Here is a 23,288-nt window from a genome sequence, read left to right on the forward strand (position 1 = left end):
TACAATTTTTAAAAAAGGAACATATCGTATCTTTAATTTAAATTAAATTTTAAGGTGAAAATTTTCGAAACATTCGGGGTATAGATGCACTCTACACCTTTTACATAAATAAATAGTATTACTTGTACACATCCAATATTCTTCCACTATCGTCTCTTTTTGTAATGTGGCCAATATTGTCGAATCTGGTTTCATCTGGTAAAGCAAATTTGGATTGTCGTCCATGTACTAAGATTGACACTGATGAAGCGGTTTCTTCACTATTCTCTTCTCTTCATGTTTGATTAAACGAAATTTATGTCGGCTCATGCTTTCTCTTGTAATGTGCACTTCTTTATCCTCATCCTTCGACCAATACATATCAACTTGAAGCAGAGTGAACCAGATAATATACATATGATAATAAATTTTTTAAATCAATGTTATTCATTTTAAAATCTTGGCAGTTATTCTGCGATGCATAAATATTTGTAAAATATAGAATGCTCTCAATTACTTGATTATTAAAAAAGAGTGAAAAAACTTTAATATAACCTTCAAGCTTCAAACTTCAAATAAAAGCCTCCATGGTTGGCTTTTATATTGTTTAAATATCAATCAGACTGATGTTATATTACTACTAAGTACGAAGGAGTATCTGTTGTTACCCAACTTAAGACAAATTTGGATTTACTATTTTTGCCTAGTTTTTTCTTTACATGTTTTATCTGCGTTTCAGAGGAATATCCGAATATCATAATCAGAATCGTTAAAATTTCCAATCACTTGTATTTCATATGTACCTGCAATGTCCGATTTTATTCCTTCTTCACAAATAATATTATCATTAGTGTCTTTTACTTTAGAAACTTCATCTGATTCCGATGGCAAATGAACCACATTAAGTGAATCAGCACTTTCACAATCTGTCTTCTTCTATCAAAGCTATTAACTCTTTAGTAGTTACTGCCATCTTCCTTTCATATTTCGAGGATTTACCGAAAAATGCACTAATTTATACACGCATTCACATGATAATAGTTTAGCTTACTTTATTTTAATTTATATGGAATATAAAACAAATAAACACAAAGAAACTGGAAATATACCGTTTACATTACACAGTAATTCTATAAATAGAGAATGAAGTGTATTAGGTTCTCTATAATAACAATAAAATTTTACTGTGTTTAAATAAATAACTAAAATATTATTTTGGTACGCCTCTGCAAAGTGGAATGTGATTTCGTGGCTTTAAGTGCGATGTTGCCAAGTAATCACCTTCAATTAAAAATTGTTTTCGTATATTTTAAATAATCTCAACGACTAGTAAGTTGCACTGACGAATTGTGATATTTTGTAAATATTTACACATTTTTTTTATATATATTACAATGTCTTGAAAAAGGAATTAAATCATTCCGAAAGCTCGACAAAAAGTCAAAAGAGTGTTTCTCTAACATCTCGGCCAACCTTTTGACTGCAGCCCTAATAAACTTTTTGTATATATATATATATATATATATATATATATATATATATATATATATATATATATATATATATATATATATATTGTGATGATGTTTTATTTGTGAATGACTTTAATGAGCAATGAGTGTTTTTTAATAATATATATATAGGATTTTTATCACGGTTCTCAAAGAATTACTTTGTAAGCACTTTTTGAAATTATCTTTATTATATCTATTATGAAACACACATATATATCTAACATAATCAATGTAAAATTTAAAATAAACTATCTTTAAATTGAAATTCTTATGAAACTAATTAAATTATATAGACAATGTAAATTTTAAACAAACTATCTTTAAAATTGAAATTCTTATGACACTAATTAAATTATGTTAACAAAATTGTGTACCTTTCTGTCACTGAATGCCTAAATAAAACTGTTCTCCAAAATAAAGATTTTAATCACCACTTAATGTCTTCGTTCTCAGCTTCGGTTATTCTTGTTTTTGTGAAATTACTTTTTCCAATTATCAGCTTCCACCAATTTAAAATATTTTTCTTCTTAATAGCATTTATATTTATTCTTCTTTTTAATATACCAATATCCAATCACCATATAACTATTATAATTTTAATTTCTTCTAATCTCCATTGACCATATAACCATTATAATTTGATTTCTACTAATCTCCAATCAATATTTTTCTAATATACTTTCCAATACTATCTAATTTTAATACTAAATCACTGATTATTGCATACTTTATACTTTCTTCCTAATTCTGACTGACTTGATGACTTTATACTGACTGCTTACTGTGTCCTCTTTTCTTTATACTGACTTTACTATCTTGAAAATCTCCCCAACTGACTAACTATATACTGACTGCTTACTGACTAACTGACTGACTATTTTGAATCCAAATCACCGAGTATTTATATCTTTTCAATGTTCCAGAACCATCTGGCAAGAAATCATATTCGAATTGTTCTATTTCCTACATATATAAATGTTCTCGAATAGTCTCTCCTCGCAAACAGGGTTAACTTAGTGTTCTAGAGAATTCTTTACTTTTCTATCAAGCATTTTATTGACATTTAGGCTTTTCAGATCAGAATATAAACTTATATGTAAATCAAACACCCTAAATTAATAAACTACACTATTTCAAATCCGTAACTATATGTAAACTAAACATCTTAAATTAACAAATAACCCTATTCTACATTCGCAACCATCACTTAACTGTCACTTTCAGAGTATATTTGGTTGCCTATGCACATGGCTCACTTAAATATATCGTAATTATTAAAAAAAAACTTTTTACACTTACTATATGCTAATTTCTTAAGAATACCCTCATATAAATATATTTTATAATATTCTTTAGTATATAACTTATAATTTTTTTTTAAACACTATTTTTCTTTCTCCTATGTTTACTATCATCTCAATATATATATATATATATATATATATATATATATATATACATATATATTTAAACAGAAAGCTTCTATCATATTGATATTAGTGTTATCAGAATAAAAAAAAAATACCTAGTTTATACGAATAATACAAAAACATCAAGTATAAAATGTAAAAAGTAACATAAATAAAAGCTCGAAGCTTTTTGTGCATGTGATTGCGTCAGAGATAGACGAATTTATATGCATATATTTGTATACTAGATATAAAGCAGCTAAATCAAATAGCCAAATTATATGAAAATCATCAAATATCACGATTTTTGAGTTGTTTTATTAATTTTATTTACCAGGAGGTTCACAGTATTAAGTAATAGAATATAATGTAGATATTGATGTGATTATTTAAACTTATTAGTACATATCAACTTATATATATTTAAACTTAGTATTATATTAATTTATGTATATATTCAAACTTTTGGGTATGTAACGTTGATACAATTTTTACAACAAAAATTTTAATAAGATTTTATGTTGTTTGAATTAATTAGTGAAGCTGTAACCTTAGTATTGCTAAGCTATAATATTGTTACGGTTTACGCTGGTTTCTTAGAAAGCCTTCTAAATGGGATCCCATGATCTATCCTAAAAATCTGTCCTAAAAATTAAAGACACAGTATTTAAAATAAAATTTAATAAAATACGCCAAGAAGATGGGGAAAACAATATTAGATTTAATTGTTGAAAATTTTCTCTTTAATATCTAGTCTATTCACATAATGGGTTTTCTATAATTATAATTTTCCAATTACTTTCTTAATTGCGTAAACAATAATAGAAATTTATAATTTATACCCTAACTATAATGGACTATTTATGTAAATATACTAGCAATTAGATCAAATTTAATTATACTAAAATAACAAATGTACCATTTATTATTTTTAATGAGACTTACCACAATTTCAGTTGAAAATATGTATATTTTGACCATATATACATATAGATATATTATATGCAATTACATTTTTTAGCAAAAGCTGCTATCACTTTTATTGAATCGAGTATCCAAATATATGGCTCAGAAGAACAAATTTTCTAAACTTCCCCTGCTTGAATCGGTGTCAATAGAGTGTTATGACGTAATTTCAGCATCCGTGCTTCGTTAGACACTCGGCCTAATACAAATTTCAATTAAAAGAAAATACCAGTATTAGTTAGTCAATAACATATCGCGAATACATCATTATGTTTTTAAATAAAATAAAAAATAATACCAATAATATAAAATAAAATACCAATAAAATCAGAGTTTGGTGTTTATTGAGAGTAAACTAAATGTCAGACCAAATACTTACCATGTCGGGATAGTATTATTAGGTTTTTTTCCTGGTTTTATACTCAGGATTTACTATGAAATCACTAACAGGAGAATTTTTACTGTCATCATTGCATGTGGTTGTCTTTTTAACCCTCGGTTAGTGTTCTGGTGTATACCATACCCCAGGTACTCCTTTTATTTCTATAAAGTCGAAAGTAGATGAAAAAGCGCCTTCTAGCGCCTAGTAGCTGTACTTTATACATTTTCTCTCACGATGACCTTGTTACCAGCTGTATATACAATTTCAGTTTAAATTAGCAGTTGGTCAAAGACGGTTGGGGTGTGTGTTACCCCGGTACACTACTGTTGTAATTTTTAGTTGTTTTGTATTCTAGAGGTAAAGTTACATGATATTTTGAATATTATTTTGAGATGTACTATGATTTTTATTTTTTTTTTTCAGCGATACTGAATTAGAGAATAATTATGTCTTACGAACAAGAGCAGGTAAGGTTAAGACATTTATGGGCGGAGTTTGGCAGTATTTCTGACGATAATAAATCGTTCATTGGTAGGGAATCTGAGGAAGAACAAACCGCATTAGAAAGTCAAGAGGCAATCATATTGGAAGAAGGGGCTCAAGGAGAGACAGCACACAAAAGGGAGGATTCTGAAGAAGTTGAGGCTGAAGGAGATAGTGAATTTTCAAGTGGTTCAGAAAGTGGTAGTGAGCATAATGGTAAGAGATGCATTTTAGATAAAGACAAATTAAAGTGGTTCAAGCTTCCAACTAACAAACAAGTGAAAACAAAATCGGATAATCTAATTACACATTTACCTGGTGTAAAAGAAATAGCACGAGAAAAGCAGAGTGTTCTTGATTATTGGTTGTTACTCTTTACAGAAGAAATGTGAAATGACATTGTTGACTATACATATATATATATATATATATATATATATATATATATATATATATATTATATATATATATATTATATATATATATATATTATATATATATATATATATATATATATATATATATATATATATATATATATATATATTTAGCGACGAAAGCCCCACGGTACGATGCACATCAGTATTTAGTCAAAGAGACTGACAAAATAGAAATCAAAGCTGTTATAGGTCTGCTCTATTTTACGGAAGTCAAACCGACAAAATATTTCAGATCTTTGGAATACTGATAAAAGCGGTATTGATCTCATTCGAACAACAATGTCACAACAAAGATATTCCATTTTGTTACAATGTTTGCGATTCGACAATGTGCAAAATAGAGTAGAACGGAAACAGATCGACAAATTGGCAGCAATTAGAGGTATATTTGATCAACTTGTTGTTTTTTTATTGCATACCGAATAAGCCAGCGAAGTATGACTCAAAAATATTTGCGCTAATAGATGCCAAAAATTACTACTGTCTAAAGATGGAAGTTTACGTCGGCACACAGCCAGAAGGACCTATCCGACAAAGTAACAATCCGCAAAACATAGTGGAACGTTTGATTGGCCAGTTTCTACTACTAAACGTAATATTACTGTCGATAACTGGTTTACCAATTATCCGCTCATGATCAATCTACTTCAGACTCATTATCTTACATCGGTTGGGACAGTTAGGAAGAACAAAAGGCAAATTCCAACAGCACTTCTGAACATACGAGGAAGAGAAATTCGCAGTTCAAAATTTGCCTTCAAAGAAGAGATACCGGCTCTCTCATATGTGCCAAAAAAGTCAAAAAATGTAATCCTCATTTCTACATTGCATCAGAATGATACTATAATTGAAGAAACTAATAAAAAGAAATTACCTGAAATTATCGACTTATATAATTCAACCAAAGGCAGTGTAGACATATTGGATGAGCTATCTGCTAATTACAGCGTATCAAGAAATAGTCGTTGGACTTTGACACTATTTTTTTAGTTTTTGAATTCAACTGGAGTAAATGCTCAAGTTATAGATAAAACAAATACAAAAATCGATAAATTAAATGGACGAATTTTTTTAAAAGAACTGAGTATGCAGCTGATTTCTAAATTTCGAAACCAACAAAGACAAAACCCTTTCTTGCGTCGACCACTACTTGATAATCAGTAACCAGAAGTACATCAGTTGGGACCTAAGCGAACGTAGGACAAGCAGTAGATGTTCTGTTTGTCCAAGAAATAAAGATATGAAGACTTTTTACATATGCATGCGATGTAATACTTTAATTTGTTTGAAACACGCAATAATGAAGTGTTTAAATTGCGACAATTTTGAGGAGTGGTAACTTTTTTAAAAAAATTTTTTTAATAAAATCCTTTATAAAAAGGTATATAAAAACCCAGTCGGGCTATGTTAAATAGACAACGTTTTCGGAATAAATATTTCATCATCAGTGTCAGGTTAATACATGATGATGGAATATTTATTCCGAAAACGTTTTGTCTATTTAACATAGCCCGACTGGGTTTTTATATACCTTTTTATAAAGGATTTTATTAAAAAAATTTTTAATATATGGTATACAGCCAACTACAGCAACTTAGTTTCCTTGTGGATTGTAACTTTTTTATTATTCAATGTATTTTGGCGAATATTTTTTTCTTTAGTTTGTAAAATCTTAGGCTATAAGTTTATTTAGAGCGTGATCAATAAAATTTTTCATAATATCTGAGTGTATTATTGTTCACTCATGTTTTTTGACTAGCATAATTGCAATATGTTGGATAAATGATGTTTACCATTTAAATATAAGACTTTTACAGTACCGCATTTAATTCATTTGAATGATAAATAAGTATAAAACCAAAAATAACCATTTTAAATTATTAATATTAAAAATTTTAACTTCCTGCGTTAGTTTAGTTTGGTATATGACATACCACAGAACACCTCTCGTGCTAATTTATCTAGGCACACTAACGCAGGGTTAAAGATGAATCATATGCTATGATTTTTTTCTGACGGATATTCTGAAATTAAAGTTAATTTCATATAATCGAGTGAAAAATCTTTTAATAGAATTTCAATGTACTTTTCAATCTACTTTAAAATATAGGGATGAGTGCCTTAAGAACCGGCAAAATAACGCAAAAGATAGAAAACATAATACGTTGTGAAATAAAAAGAGATGAAAGTAGTAAATTTGAGAAATTATCGATATTAACCCATAATTTACTTTACATTACATTAGAATTATCGAAAATTTCCCACCTTTAGACGTTAGCTTATGACATGGTTGACTTCAGTCATAGTAATACATATCACGTAATGTAAGTAAAACAGTTTAAGTGGGAGTATTTTTTATCCAAAATTAAAATATTAATCAATAATAAACTATAATTTGAGACGTCGCATACACTCTTCTCAATACAGAATTATCATAGCTTGTTATTCTGTATTCGTCAACACAGAATTAATTATCAAATTACTACTAATTAAACTGTTTACTTACATTTGCTTTATTGCCTTCAATCAGTTTTTACTTTATGCGAAATTTAAAAAATGTAAATGTTCGACGTCATACTTGTAATATTATGACTGAAGTTAACTAGCTCATAAGCTAACGTCTAAAGGTGAGAAACTATGGATAGTCCTAATGTAATTTAATGTAAATTAGAGGTTGCTATCGACCATTTCACTTATCTTAAAATTTTCACATAATCTGACCAATCACAAACCAAAGACAGCTTGTGTTATCGCGAAAACACCAACTGTCTTTCCATTCTGATTGGTCTATCAGCTTCGTGTTTTCAACGACGTAACCATGGATACCGATCGCAAAGCAAAGTTTGACGTTTGCCAAAAAAATTATTGTAGCTGTATACGTCAAAATGAGTCGTTTCGGTGGTACTTCAAACGAAGTTATAAACCAAAACATTGAAGAAAATATACCGAGTAATACAAGAAAATCTAAATCTTATATATGGAGACAATTTACGATGTTCTGTGTGGATCGCAACTACAAATTAGATGCAGAAAATAACAACGAAAGACTAACTAAATTCCTTCCTCTCATTCTACTGAATTTTTGACCTATCACTTTGTTCATGAAATAGTCTAATAAAATACTACTCGTGATTTAATTTAGCTTATAAGTCTGTCTTTTATTTCTAAACTCAACTGAGTTTCTTAAAGAAAACACCACGAGTCCGTAGGACGAGTTTAAGTTTCGTTTAGAAGTAAATCAACAGACTTATCGCGAAAATTGAATCACTAGTGGTATTACTATTGATAATTTCCCACCTCTACTACTTTCATCTCTTTTTATTTCACAACGTATTATGTTTTCTATCTTTTGCATTATTTTGCCGGTTCTTAAGGCACTCATCACTGTATATGATGTATGTCTGAATTTTCAATATAAATAAGTCAGATAAAATTAATTTATAGAAAGAATAATTAATAAAGTAACAAAAAACAAATTTTGTTTAAATTATGAATGTGTTGCCTGTGTAAGTCCATTTCAAATAGGTAAAACAAAATAAAATAAGACTTACTCACAATTAATTTAATTTTACAACCAAACCGACCGGTTTCGCTTACTACACTTTTGCTAAACATCTTCAGATCTAACGGTACCAGGTAAATTAAATGATGCCCGTACAAGAATTATGAATTATATTGTACCGGCATCATTTGATTTACCTGGTACCGTTAGACCTGAAGATGCTTAGCAAACTGTAGCATGAGAAACCGGTCGATTGGTGGTAAAATTAAATTGATGGTGAGTAAGTCTTATTGTATTTCTTTTTAACTATTTAAAATTTGTTTAATTTATTAATGTTTTGTATTTTAAGAACGATTTCCGAAGTGAAAATCGAAACTTCAAAAATAAACTTATTTTAATCATAAATTGTCGCTTATTCTCATTAAAAGTGGTAATTGCATTAAGATGCCACAAGGAAATAGCTTCACAACAAAATTAAAAAGTTAATTAGGAAAACAAAACCACACATTATCATGGACAACACACAATAAAATATTTTGATGCATTATATAGTACAACTTTTAAAATAAACTCAACATTTTAGACTTAATAAAAATTGATTATCCAGTCCATCATTGTTCAATAAAATGACCAAAACAGCAAGTGCTTGGTAATATGCAGTCATTATATAATATTGTACCTCTATCAAATCACAGAGGACCTAGCTTCTACCCTGATTACACCTAATTATGCAGTACTGATTAACTATTCTTAGTTAAGTAGGTCTTAGTCTACGCACTAAGAATAGCTTGAAATGGATACTCTGCTGCTTCGGCACGTAACACAATGACTATATGACAAATAGACGACACTAGGGCTATGATACCTCACAATGTCCTAGTTTTTTAGGTACTGACAACGTCATGTCTTCTTCTTCTTAAGGTGCCGTGCATTTCTGCGTAGGCGTCCACCGTACATCGTCTTGTCAGGTGAGATATTAAATCAGCGATCGGGGAACATTTTTAATCATTACCCCAAAATATTTTTGTGTAAGTTGATATTACCCCATGGCAAAGAGCAAGAAAAAACGAAATCGCCTCTTTTTAGCATCTTTCATGTTATAGCCCCCATGATAATTTTGAAAAGAAAACAATAATTAAAAATTTAATTTAAACATCATTTATTCAATTTATTAATGTAATACCTAGTAATCCATAACTTTCACCCCCACAGAAAATATAAGTAAATGATAATTTCTTGTTATTTTGTCATACAAGAAAAATATCATATGAATTACAAAATAACGAAAAATTATCATTTGCTTATATTTTCTGTGGGGGCGAATTTTCATGGGAGAGGTTTCATGTTCGATACAATTGCTTCAAAATTGGGACTTGTTGTAAGAGCGATTTGAACACAGTCTTCAGCGTTTAATCGATTTCTGTTCTTCGTTTTTATGTTCATTAGAGTGAAAAAGCCTTGTTCGCACAAATATGTTGTTCCAAATGGCAACACTTTTTTAACCGCATCTTCATGTACAATTTTGAAAGCCTTTGCAGCTTTTGACATCCAAAAAGATAACAGATTTGGTTTACTCTCATATTAAATATTAGATCGAAGTTCAAGAATTGCTTCTGCTAAACCTGAAGGTTCTTCTGGTATCATAGCAATTTCACATGTAAAAGGATCTGCAATGCAACTGAAAGTAAGTGGATCAAGATCTGGAAAGTAATCTGAAAACCGCTTTCTGAGTTTGATAAGATGTCTCACAATTGTATCCTTGATGTCAACAAAAGTAATATTTTCGCAATCTTCCAAAAACAAAGCTAAACTTGAAAAAGTAGCTGTCTTGTTCAGTTCTACTTTCTGTCTCCAATATTGCAGCCTTAACCCAAACGCTGACACTATTTCTCTCGCTGAAATGATATTAATATTCTTTCCTTGCAATTCTTTGTTTAATATATTTATACTCTCAAAAATTCCCGCTAAATATGCGAGATATGCAACCCAGGAAGAGTTTTTAACTTATCTGCGAGAATATTTTTTTAATCAACCATAAAAATTTCGACTTCAGTTTTGAGAGTCCATACTCGATTTAGTACATTTCCGCGAGAAAGCCACCTTACTTCTGTATAATAAAGTAGGTCCGTATATTCAGCTTCACCGTCCTGACATAATTCACGAAATAGCCGCGTGTTTAGTGCATGTCCCTTGATAAAATTTACAATCTTGATGACATCATGCATGACAGCTTCCAGTGTAGGTTCTAAATATTTGACCATAAGGGCCTGGCGATGGATCATACAGTGAGTAACTTCAATATTTGGGATATTTTTTTTTACAAAAGCCGAAAAACCATTAATATGATCCAGCATAGCTGGAGCTCCATGCAAAGATTCAGAAATACAGTTTTCCCATTTTAAACTTTGCGCATTGAAATATTCATTTACTTTATTGTAGACATCAATTCCACGAGATCTCAACTCGAGAGGAAAACAAAACAGCAATTCCTCTTCAAAATTATCTACACCTATGTAGTGAACATATACCATTAGCTGTGAATTGCTACGAAAATAAGTTATCTCATCAAGCTGAAAGCAAAATATTTAGCCTGTTTAATACGAAAATAACCTGTTCCTTTACATTTTCTGTTAATATAGAAATTTGTTCTTTCACAATTTTCGCAGACAAGGGCACTGAATTCAGTTTCTTTGCTTCTTTTTGACCACACATAATCTCTGCCATTTTTACAGCAGCTGGTTTAACCAAATCTTGACCAATAGTGTATGGTTTCTTATTTCGTGCAATCAATCAAGCTACTTCAGAGCTAGCCCTTGATGCTGGACGCCGATCAAATGTACCAAACAAGTTGCTATTCAATATTTGTCTTTTAACAGGTATTTCTAAATTTGCAAAGTATTCTCGCGGTTTGGAAGACAGGTGTGAATGCAAATTATCTAAATTGTAAATGTTTCTTCAATTGACTTTTTTGAAGTCAGTACCTTCACACATACAACACACTCTGGTTTCATTGTACCTTATCTTCTATTTATGTAAAGCCGTAATTAAGGAATTCGTCTTGGTATGTTCTTTTTCTATTTGCTTCCATCTTAAGGGAGACAGAAAATAATAGTTGTAAAATACTTGAATTAAATTTTTAAATTGCGGCTTACCTTGATCGATATATCGATGATTAATGATAAAATGGTGATCTTGTCAGCAACAAATTAGTAAAAACTTGTTCTCTGACTCGTCAATGTATTTGTATCTTGACGGCATAGCACGAACTGAGCAGGTAGTCGGGGCCGGTACTGTGCTTTACTACGCAAAGATATAACTCGAGAACACTCTAGTGGTGGAGAGTAAGATGGCGTGGCCTGCATATGTCGCTAAATTGTTTAAGTTTAAAAAATACTAACAGGTTTATAAAATATCTAATTAAGAATATATACTTTTTACTCACAAAAGTTTCATTTTTACCCCCAAAAATTTAATTTTTACCCCATTTGGGGTAATTTACCCCAGTTCCTCGACCGCTGTATTAAATAGTCAGTATTAAATACGTCATGTAAATGTATGTAAAAGTCTAACTCTGCAGAACTTTTACATGCCATGCAATTAAGATTATTTATAGTAGATCTCCAACGGCCAAGATGGGATACTGGTGGATTGTATAGAAAGCATCAAGGGTTTGTCTATAGTTCCAGGCGCCAGTCTTTCCCACCTTAAGTATATTATGTTTTATCGTTATTTAAACGAGTTATGAGAATAAAAGCCTCTTTAAGTCGGAGTTTTTACTGTACGTGCGCACATCTTTGTTGTTCGTCTTTAGCAGAATTAGGTAGCAGACTATCTGCAGAATTTGTATTTTTAATTTTTTTTTGCACTGTTTCTCTAGATATAACAAAATATTGCTTTTTGTTTCAGGACTCACAAGATGATGCTAGAGCACTGGAGATTTTTATTTTTATTCTACATTAGTCCAGCTCTAGTTTTAACGATGGATACAGGTAAGTTTCTATATCGTTCATTTGGAAGAAGAGGGTTACATCTAAGAATTTTCACTTTTTCAGTAGAGAGGTTTTAAAATTCTCATCAATTTATTTCATTTATATTGTGCAGTGTTTATTGATATTGTAGGATTTAATGATTGAGTGTGATAGATTTCTGATCTTTTAATCGCTGTAACAAATTTTTGTTTTTTTAAGATATCAGGTTTAGAAAAAAAAAACTTAGATATAACCCTCTTCAATAAAGAAATATTATCTTTTGAAGAAATTGATTTTGCTCATAAAGTTACAATTTAGAAATTGTATTGGTAAAGTATTATTAAAAATGCCATTAAATAAATATTATTTAATAAAACTGATTAATAAAACATAAAAAAAAACTACGTAACTAGTTTGTATCCATTACACAAGACAATATGAAACATAAAGCAACAATAATAACGATTGTTTTTCTTTACAAATTTTTATAAAAACTTAAATAGTATTCAGGAACACATCGCTTTTTTTCTATTAAAGACAACAGTCCATTTTTCTTAGCTTCAGTGATTCCCACTTTTTTTGTAAAAGCTTTCTTTAAAGCAATATTATTGATATTAATTTCACGCCTAGAACGTACAATTCCCACTTGATCACATGCTGCTTGATTAAAAGATGATTTATAATAAAGAATAGTAGAATTGTTGCGATCTAACATCAAGATCCTCACATCAGATATTTTAAAATTTTTGGGAGTAGTAAGGTGTAAGTCTGTACACAAAGCTTGAAGATAAAACACGTCATTAAAACTAAAATTTTTAATAAAAACATAAATTTTTTATATTTTTTTATCTGTTGTTCTATCATAGGGTGGACACTATCCCCTTTACTCTGTCCATGTCCGGAGACAAAAAATTTAGAGGCAAAATAGTGGTGAGCAGTATTTTTTAAATATTTTGTTTCTATGTGCTTCGTCTAATTTTTTGGAACACTTTAACTTGTATTTATTTCCGCAGGGTGGCAAAGGGGTTTTAGCTGGCTGTACTATTTTGGATTTGGTTTTTGTGCGGTCTGCATTTTGAACAATTCTGGTAGATAAATAGGCTTCTCCCCCATTTCGCAATCTCTTTGAGTCTGCCTGTTGCCACGTTGCAGGCTGCCGAAGTTTCTTCCTAACCACCTTTTCATTGTTTGAAGGATGCTTAACTTTTCTTTTTTTAATTGCATTACCTGTTGTTAATTTAACTTGCCTTTTAATGACAGGTGGATTAAAAAGAGGATCTGCATGCTGTCATCTGACCCATAAGGATCGGTTTTAGAATGTTGTGAACTGTTGTCTGTATCCGAAGTTGTGTTACTGCTAGATGATGACTTACTTCTTGATGATGAGTTACTTGAAGATAAGTCACTGCTTGAAGATGAAGTACCTTTATCCGTAGCTTTTTTAGGTAATTGAGTTTCTAAAAATAAGAATCTTTCTTTCTTTCTCCCCTTCCTTTTACCCTAACAGGGTGTCAAATAAAAATAAGAATAATACCACTTATAATAATATTTACATTTTTAGTAACTTTAAAGCAGTATATCGTTGTATTTTATCTTACCCAAAAAATTATTATTTCCATTGAAACATGTGTCATCATTTATCATAATAGGGCTGCTGAAGATTTTTTCAGATGGGTCTGAACACCCACTTTGTTGTTGGTGTCGTTTCTATAGTATCTACTGTATTCCATTTACCATACATTATGTTTTGTGCATCTTTAAAAGAATTGTCCGAATTATCTTGAGTATAATTGCCTTGACTATCTTCATTATTTTCAAGATTTGCAAAAATATGATTCATACGGCTGTTATTAAGCATTATTGTCTAATTAAATTAATCCTAAAATAATACTACTATATATATATATATATATACAATATAGTTATTTATATAAATATATATATATATATATATATATATATATATATATATATATATATATATATATATAATATATAATATATATAATACGATAAAGTTAAAATAATTTACCCAATGCAAAAAAAAGATAATTGAAATATAACAAAATATCTTTAAACAATAAGGTTACATTTCACAAAACTACTTTTTACGCACACTACATTGCTTCTATTTTATGATATATTATATAAAAGAAAGTTACAACTAAGAAAGTAACTTTCTATCAGAACATACTATTCACTTTTATCGTTATACTTTTAAGAAAAATGGGTATATCTTTACTTATAACTCTATATACCAAAAATAAATGTATAAAAATAATATTACCTTTGAGAAAAATGGGTCCAAACACAAATATCACCCTTTTAATTATATTAACTTATCTTTTGTCAATTATATTTAAAGATATAACTGTATTCTCTAAAACGAATAACGTTCAGTAAAAAAAGGTCAAGTACATACTGAAATATAACCGTATTTTTCATAGTCAACTCGTTAAATTCGGGGAACGACAAAGAGTTGCATTTGCCATCTCTCAGAAACTAGCGTACTTACACATGTAACCATTTTTTCTATAGCGGAAGACATTATTTGGAAAAAACTTTAACATTTTGAAATGTAACCCTCTTCTTTCAAATGAACGATATATTTCCTTATTATATACTTCGAAAAAATTGTAGCTCTAATGCTAATGATAGCTTTAATGATAGTTCTAATGGCGGCTGGCAATTAATATCACAGACATGCTTTAAATCATCGAATTTTACCGGTGTGTGCTTTGGTGCCATCAATCAAGTAATTTTTATTTGTTTGTTTAATATTTTTTAAATAATTTCACTACTTAAATTTATTCTATTTTAAAATAGACAAGAGCTTCGTTTGTCGGTCTCACTAATTGTGTTTTAAATCTTTAAATAATTGGCTGGCTGATTTTTTTAAGTTTAATTGTAATATTTAAAGCTATTTTTATACTACAACTATATTTGCTTAAATCTGTTGTACAAGTTACTGTAATCTTTTAAATACGATTAGACTACCTATGTGAGTTTTATTGATTTTATGACCAATTATTATTTGTAAAACTGGACAGCTCTATTTACCATCGATATTGTATTACTTCACTTTTATACATTCCTATTTCTTTTTCACTTAATATGAGAGGTTATTTTTTGGCTTTTATGTTTAATTCAAATAAAATAAATAAAATAATTTCTTTTAAGAGAGAGTTACTAAAAAAATGATTTCAACGAACTATATCATGTACGGTCTATCATGAATAATACAAGGTGAAATTTTGAAATTAATAATTTATCACGTGTTATGGTATTATTTTAAATTAGCTAAATACAGACAATACACTTCTAATCTAAGTGTCAGTATATTAGAGAAAATTTCTGTTTACTAACCGTGTTAACAATTTTCGTCATGATTAGGTAAAAACTGCCTAGATACTCCGCTAATTAAATTAAATCGGTAAATAATTTTGTTATCAGTCAGTTGTTGGTGTGTTGACATTTTACATTAAAATAATCAATTCCTAATTAACCCTTGACTTAACAAAAGTTTAATTTTTAATCTAAAAATCTGAAAATTAATAAAATTTTATAAAAATTTTATGTTTGCTGTTTGGGCATCATACAAATATTCTATAACAACAAAAAAATATATGACATCCATATGTCAAAAATTTGGATTGTATACCAGAGTATACATCTCCACATAGACCGAAAAATAGGTCTCTATAGCATATCATACATTGCCAAATTATGAAGGACAAGGAATATGGATAAGAACTATCAAAATTTATTCAAAAATATTTATATATTAATGTGAACATTCATAAAACAATTCCTGTTCTTCACTAAACATAGTCTAATATTACACTTGTTACAAAACATGGCAGTTTGTCCCTTCTTGCAATTTCTGCACCTGCCCATTGCACCGTATAATAGAAAATGGAGAACAGTATCACTACTGGAGAAAATTGTGGCACTACTGCTACTGAGGGAGTAGCTGCTGCTAGTCTTCTTTAGTGACTGAAACAGATAATATTTCTACAGCTTCTTCTATATCTTCTTCAGAAGTTATATTTTCTTCAACATCATCTGTGTCTTCTGTGAATTCTTTCAAAAAATTACGAGATAATACCTCTTGTTCGTCATCACCACTACTCTCTGGGTCGCTTTCAGCACCAACTGGAGGCAAAAGATCTATTATTCTATCAATTCTCCTTGTTTTAGTCTGAAAAAAAATTAATGTCAAATAAGCCATATCGGGCGGTGTATACTATACAACACATAAAGTTTTAAATCGATTTGCTGAAAAAATATTTACATTACACCAAAAATTTGTTTATACATAAACAGTATAATGTTTCAAAAATAAGTTCCCAAAAAATTAGCACTGTACAATGAAAAACAATAAACTAATATAAACACTTACCATTTGTTGGTTGGAACAACACGCGTGCTCAGCCATTTTCTCGAGACTGTATCCATACCATCAGAACTGAATGCCCGAAATTAAGAATTTTCGGGCTGATTTCCACTCGGCTACTAACGGTAGTGTATGCTCAACTATACAGTGCCAAGAACTGGGTTTCAAATACTATTGATCGTCAAATAAAAAATTTGAAATACTATGTATATTATAACATACGTTGCCAAGTTAAGGGTTAAAAGCTAATTTCTTGCAGAAATAAAAATGAAATATTTAACTGAGACCCACCGAATTGAGATTTTGATACGACGGAGAGAATTGTAGAAGTCAAGTGGAAGTAGCAAACTTATTTAATTAGATGTAACCTCAGTTGCCTAATATTGCACAAGGTACTGTGTCTAAAATTTATGCACAATTTAGAGAACTTGGATATGTCAAACCCTTAAAAAGAAAACCGAACTTCATTGAAGATGAGGTGAAAGTGGATATTTTGATAATTGTCGCAGAGAATTCAACGTCACGTTCACGTCAAATTTCACGTCAAAATAAGTGCCTGTCTTAAGGTTTCTCCATGAAGAAAAACTTTATCCATATAAATTGACTTTTGTGCAGGATCTAACAGAAGACGAATCAGATCGTAGAATGATAGATAAAATTAACACACATAATATAGCTTTTGGCACATTTCTTTTTTCTGATGAATCAAAATGTACAATGAACGGAGAGGTAAACCGACAAAACTGTAGATATTGGTCAGCGGAGAGTCCTTAGTGGATGCGTGAGACACACATATAGTATCCTCAAAAGTTGAATGTTTGGACAGGTATTATAGGAGATCATATTATCGGTCCTATATTTGTAGATGGTAATTTGACAGCGGAAAAATATTTAAGCATGCTAAGAGACGATGTTCTTCATCAGTTGGCTAACTTATATCCCAATCCAATAGATCCGACCCTACTGCATCAAACTGTCTGGTTCCAGCAGAACGGTGCAACACCCCATTATGCTTTAAAGGTGAGAAATTACTTAAATAAAATCTTCTTCAATAAATGGATTGGACGAAGGTATAAAAATTATTTTTCTTGTATTTTCTCAATAAAATTTTTTTAATGAAAAACCCTGCGAAATAGACCTTTTTTGTTATAGTTTTTATTAAAAAATAAAACTCAAAACATATTAATTTATATTTAAATGGGAATAAGCCACATTAAAGGTTAAAATACGTTTATTGACGTTTCAATTTCCACTTCGGAAATCGTTCTCAAAATACAAACATTAGTAAATTAAACAAATTTTATTCTCATTTAAATATAAATTAATTTAAAATGCCACAAGAAAATAGCTTTAGAACAATATCAAAACATATTATCGTGGGCAAAACAGTAAAATCAAAATTTACGTCGTTTGCAAAGTAGTCTTATAACGTTTCAATTTTTTTTCTACAGTGACTTTAAAGTAGGTGGGCATTGTTGAACTTTTCCGATAGCAACTTTGCCTACCTTGTATTTATTTTTTATTTCTTGTCTGTGTTAAAGAATATGATCAAAAATAATAAGTACATTCTCTGTTAATATCATCCGGGTTCTCAAAATAATTTTGTATAAATATATTTCTAAACCATATAAGAAGTATATATTAGCATCTTATCCGTCTTTTAAATGATTGCTTTATGTCTATGAGCTGGAAACCTCATAAGAGTTTTAATAACTAAAGTTTTATCATAAAACTAATACGACGCCGTATGTATTATACTATAATTTAAACAACAAACTTACTAAAATTCAAGTTGGAGAAGTGCTGTAAACTTATTATTATATTATTACATAAAGTCATCAAAGCCAACATATTAAACTTATTTTTAATTTAGTCTAGTCTCATATTTAGTCAATATATGTTAGGCCGAGAAAGGCAAAAAGCATATTAAAAATATAATTTTTCTCAACAAAAATTACATTTTTTAATTAAAAGTTTAAAATCAGACCCAAACTTTCTGAAATTTTAAACTATCGACAATATTAGAAATTAAAAAAAAAAACACAAATAAGAGACATAATTATAAGCGTTATAATTAGCGTTATAATTATTATAACGTGTAATATAAAAATAAAATTATACAATAAAATATCCTTTTCTCCTTTTGGAAGGTTCCTTTATTATTTTTCTAATGTATTCAAAATTGCCGTTCGATATGTATAAGTTGTAGATTTCCATCTAATTTAATTTTTTTATCAGACCCAATATATTCAACCATTTGATCCTGGTTTTCTTCATGTAATTTATCTACCATCTTTACCATCGTCATCGTCACTGTTATTCATCTCTATCTCCATTTCTTCTGGTAACTTTTTATCTTCATTTGTCTCCAGCTCTATTTCTTTTTATAATTCCTTGTTTCCAGTTCCCACCCGATTTTAAACAAATTTTCAAATTAAATTTATTAACCAGGTTTAGTATTAAGCAGCTTTTCTTTTCTTTTTTAATGGTATGTGCTCCTTTTTTTTATTGTATAATAATTGAATATTGCATTATCAGTTTCAGAGCTAACTCTTTTTGCAAATCCCTCATTTGGCGTCTTTTTTTAGCACTTCATGTGGGTCAAAGGGATAAATTTCAGTTGCGCGAAATTATTTTTAAAAATTTGCCAGCAGTTAAGGAGAGATATTTTTACAACTAAATTTAAGTTAGATTAACTTTTTTTTTAAACAGTAAGAAAATAATAATCAATAATGATCCGGTTCATCGTACCGGGGTTGGAGTAATTTTAGAAGACAAATATAACAATGCCGTCACAAACTTTGTGCCATTTTCGAACCGATGTCTTCTTATTCAACTTTTCGGAAAGCCAGTAAATATTAACATCATTCAAACTTATGCTCCTACGGCCGATAAACCCATAGAAGAGCTAGAAGCGTGGTATGCTGACGTAGAAAAACTTATAAAGATGACCAAAAAACGAGACCTAACATTTATCTTAGGTGACTTTAATGCTAAGTTAGGTAGAGGAAAAGTTTCTGGATTGATTGGAGACTTCGGACTTGGAGCAAGGAACGACGGGGGAGAGAGAATGACAGAATTTTGCCAACAACACAACATGGTAGCGACAAATACATGGTTTAAATTACACCCTCGCAGATTGTACACTTGGACTTCACCACAACACAATGAAAACAGAGTAATCCGTAACCAAATAGATTACATATTAGTCAACAAAAGATATCACAATGCAATCATCAGTGCAAAAACATATCCTGGAACTGACATCAATTCCGATCATAATACTGTTGTTGCAAAAGTTCGCGCAAGATGGAAACTAATAAAGAAACAAAAACCTCAACACCAACTATTAGACATCCAATTATTGAAAAACGACACCATACATCAGACAGTAAATAATGAATTAAACAAAAATTTAGGAAATATCGACCACAAGAGAATTAGCGAGTACGATGACATAAACGTTGTGTGGAAAACTATTAAAGAACAAATGAACAATGTAACGGAAAAACATCTAAAAGTAACACCTAGAAATAACAAACAGGAATGGATGACAGAAGAGATTTTACAATTAATGAACAAACGAAGAAATAAGAATAAATAGAATAATTCGAAAAAAAATAACCGAAGCAAAAGAGAAATGGCTGGAAACAAAATGCGTGGAAATAGAAGAACTACAACAAAGGCACGATTTTTTTAATTTACATAAAAAGGTAAAAGAGTTTACATCGACTACCAAGAGAACGACTTTTCACACCATGCTGAACACGGATGGCAAACTGCTAGAATCAACGGAAGACAAACTGAAAGAATGGGAAAACTATATTAAAATTCTTTTTCACGACATACGAAAAGAACCAAGATTGGAAAATAACAACGAAGGGCCAACAATTCTGAAATCTGAAATCATAAATGCAATTAATCATCTTAAAACAAATAAAAGCCCAGGTCCAGACGGAATATACCCAGAAACGTTAAAATTAATCAGCGAAGAAAATATCGAAATATTTGTCCTTTTATTCAATCGCATTTATGATACAGGTAAAATACCCCAAGATTGGCTGGAGTCAATATTCATCCCACTACCAAAAAAGCCAAACCCACAACACTGCAATGAGTTCCGTCTGATAAGCCTTATGAGTCATGCAGTAAAAGTCCTACTAAAAATCGTACATAATCGTATCTATAGAAAATGCGAAAGAATCATCGGAGACGATCAGTTTGGATTCAGAGCCGGCATGGGAACGAGAGAAGCCCTGTTCAGTTTACTAGTTCTCGCCCAAAAATGCTACGACCAACAGAAAGATATATTTATATGCTTTATAGACTTCGAAAAAGCATTTGATAGAGTAAGACACGACCTACTATTAGAACGTTTGCAAGAAGTCGGTTTAGATGGAAAAGACATCAAATTCTTAAAAAACTTGTACTGGAACCAAAATTCCAGAGTTAAGATCGAAGGTTCCACATTCGCAGAAGTAGAAATTAGGAGGGGAGTTAGACAAGGATGTGTTCTGTCGCCTCTGCTGTTTAATCTTTACTCCGAGTTTCTATTTAAAGAAGCATTGGAAGATTCCAAGGATGGAGTCAAGGTGAATGGCGTAAATATCAACAGTATCAGATACGCCGATGATACAGTGTTAATTGCGGATTCCGACGTAGGTCTACAACGACTCATCGACAAGACCAACTCGACCTGTGAGCAATTTGGTATGAAAATAAACATTAAAAAAACCAAAGTGATGTCAATCCGAAAAAACCAAAACGTACCTCAACCTTGCACAATAAATGGGCACATTTTAGAACAGGTCAATAGATTTAAGTACCTGGGATGTTGGATCGATAACAGCCTAAATCCTGATCTAGAAATAAGATCGAGAATAGAACAGGCCAGAAAATCTTTCGAAAAAATAAAAAAAAAGCTTTGTGATTCTCGAACAAAACTCGAAATTCGACTCTTCTATATGCAGTTGAAACGTGGACCCTAAAAACATCAACCGTAAATAAATTGGAGGCCTTTGAAATGTGGATCTACCGGAGAATGCTCAAAATTTCATGGACATCGCATACCTCAAACGAAGAAGTGCTGCATAGAATAGGCAAGGAAAGAGAACTTTTTAACACAGTAAAAGTTAGAAAAACATCATACCTAGGCCATATACTGAGAAATAATAAGTACCAATATGCCCAACTTATAGTGAAAAGAAAAATCGATGGAAAGAGAGGCCTAGGAAGGAAAAGACTATCGTGGCTCAGAAACATCCGACAATAGACAGGGCTAAATTTTGAACAGCTGAAGATAGAGAAGATTTTAAAATTGTAGTAGCCAACCTCCATTGAGGAGAGGGCACTTTAAGAAGAAGAAAATTTTTCCAGGCTTTTTTAAATTCCGAAATAATCCAACATTAGGTGGTTATGTAAGCCCTGTAGAATTAGGTGGAAGAAATACAAACCTTATATTCCCTTTGACAAGCCCTTATTATCTTAATATTTGGATGTGAGGACATATTGTCCACAATCAAAACCTTGGTGCTGTTATCCCCCTTTTGGCCACGATAAACCAACTTAAAAAATCCGTCTTGGAAAGTTGATGCACCAAACCATTCAGATTTTGTTCTATTATAGAATGTACGAGGTTGTCCACCCTTTATCTATCTATCATATAATATTTCAGATCTATAAACGATATACCACTTCTTTACACTTCTGACACCAATTATTACGTTCTTCTATGGGTCTTGGGATTATGTAAAGTAAACCTGTTGCAACTAATTTTATTTAACTCATTCAACTACAAAAACTTACTAATTAACAATTATCCCATTATTAATTGTAGATGCAATAATATTTATCGCCTACAAAATATGGGTGTCGCTTATAAAAACACAAAATGTCATAAAATTACTATGTATTCAATGGACGCCAAACAGTTTATATTACACAAACATTAGTTCTAGAGATAACCAGCCAAGGCAGGAATGCCAAATCAGCGCTTTAACGTGAGATTCCAAAAAAATACCGATACAGAAGTTCGAGAACTTTGCCGAAAAAGTGACAGTTCGGCTTCTAGAATCACCCAGGGTCGTGAATAGAGCGTTGTGACTTATAACCAGATTGAGGCATATATAAATATAAAGATCGACAAGAGAACGTGATATAACTACATTTGTATGTGTCCCATTTTAAGCCCTACAACCTGTATAATAAACTTAAACTTACCGCTCCATAAAAATAAATAGTACGAGGTGG

The 23,288-nt window shown here is 30.5% G+C and overlaps 1 protein-coding gene across 1 annotated transcript in view; it reads left to right on the forward strand.

Annotated features, from left to right (window-relative positions):
- dpr12 (defective proboscis extension response 12) overlaps positions 1–23,288 on the forward strand; it is a 574,490-nt gene that overhangs the window by 99,529 nt on the left and 451,673 nt on the right. Inside the window, exon 2 of the mRNA XM_072533001.1 lies at positions 12,582–12,664. Coding sequence (XP_072389102.1) covers positions 12,592–12,664 — 73 coding nt within the window. The 5' untranslated portion in view covers positions 12,582–12,591. The remainder of the gene's footprint in view (positions 1–12,581; positions 12,665–23,288) is intronic.

This window comes from Diabrotica undecimpunctata, chromosome 5 (genome assembly GCF_040954645.1).
Source record: "Diabrotica undecimpunctata isolate CICGRU chromosome 5, icDiaUnde3, whole genome shotgun sequence".
Classification (NCBI taxonomy): Eukaryota; Metazoa; Arthropoda; class Insecta; order Coleoptera; family Chrysomelidae; genus Diabrotica; species Diabrotica undecimpunctata.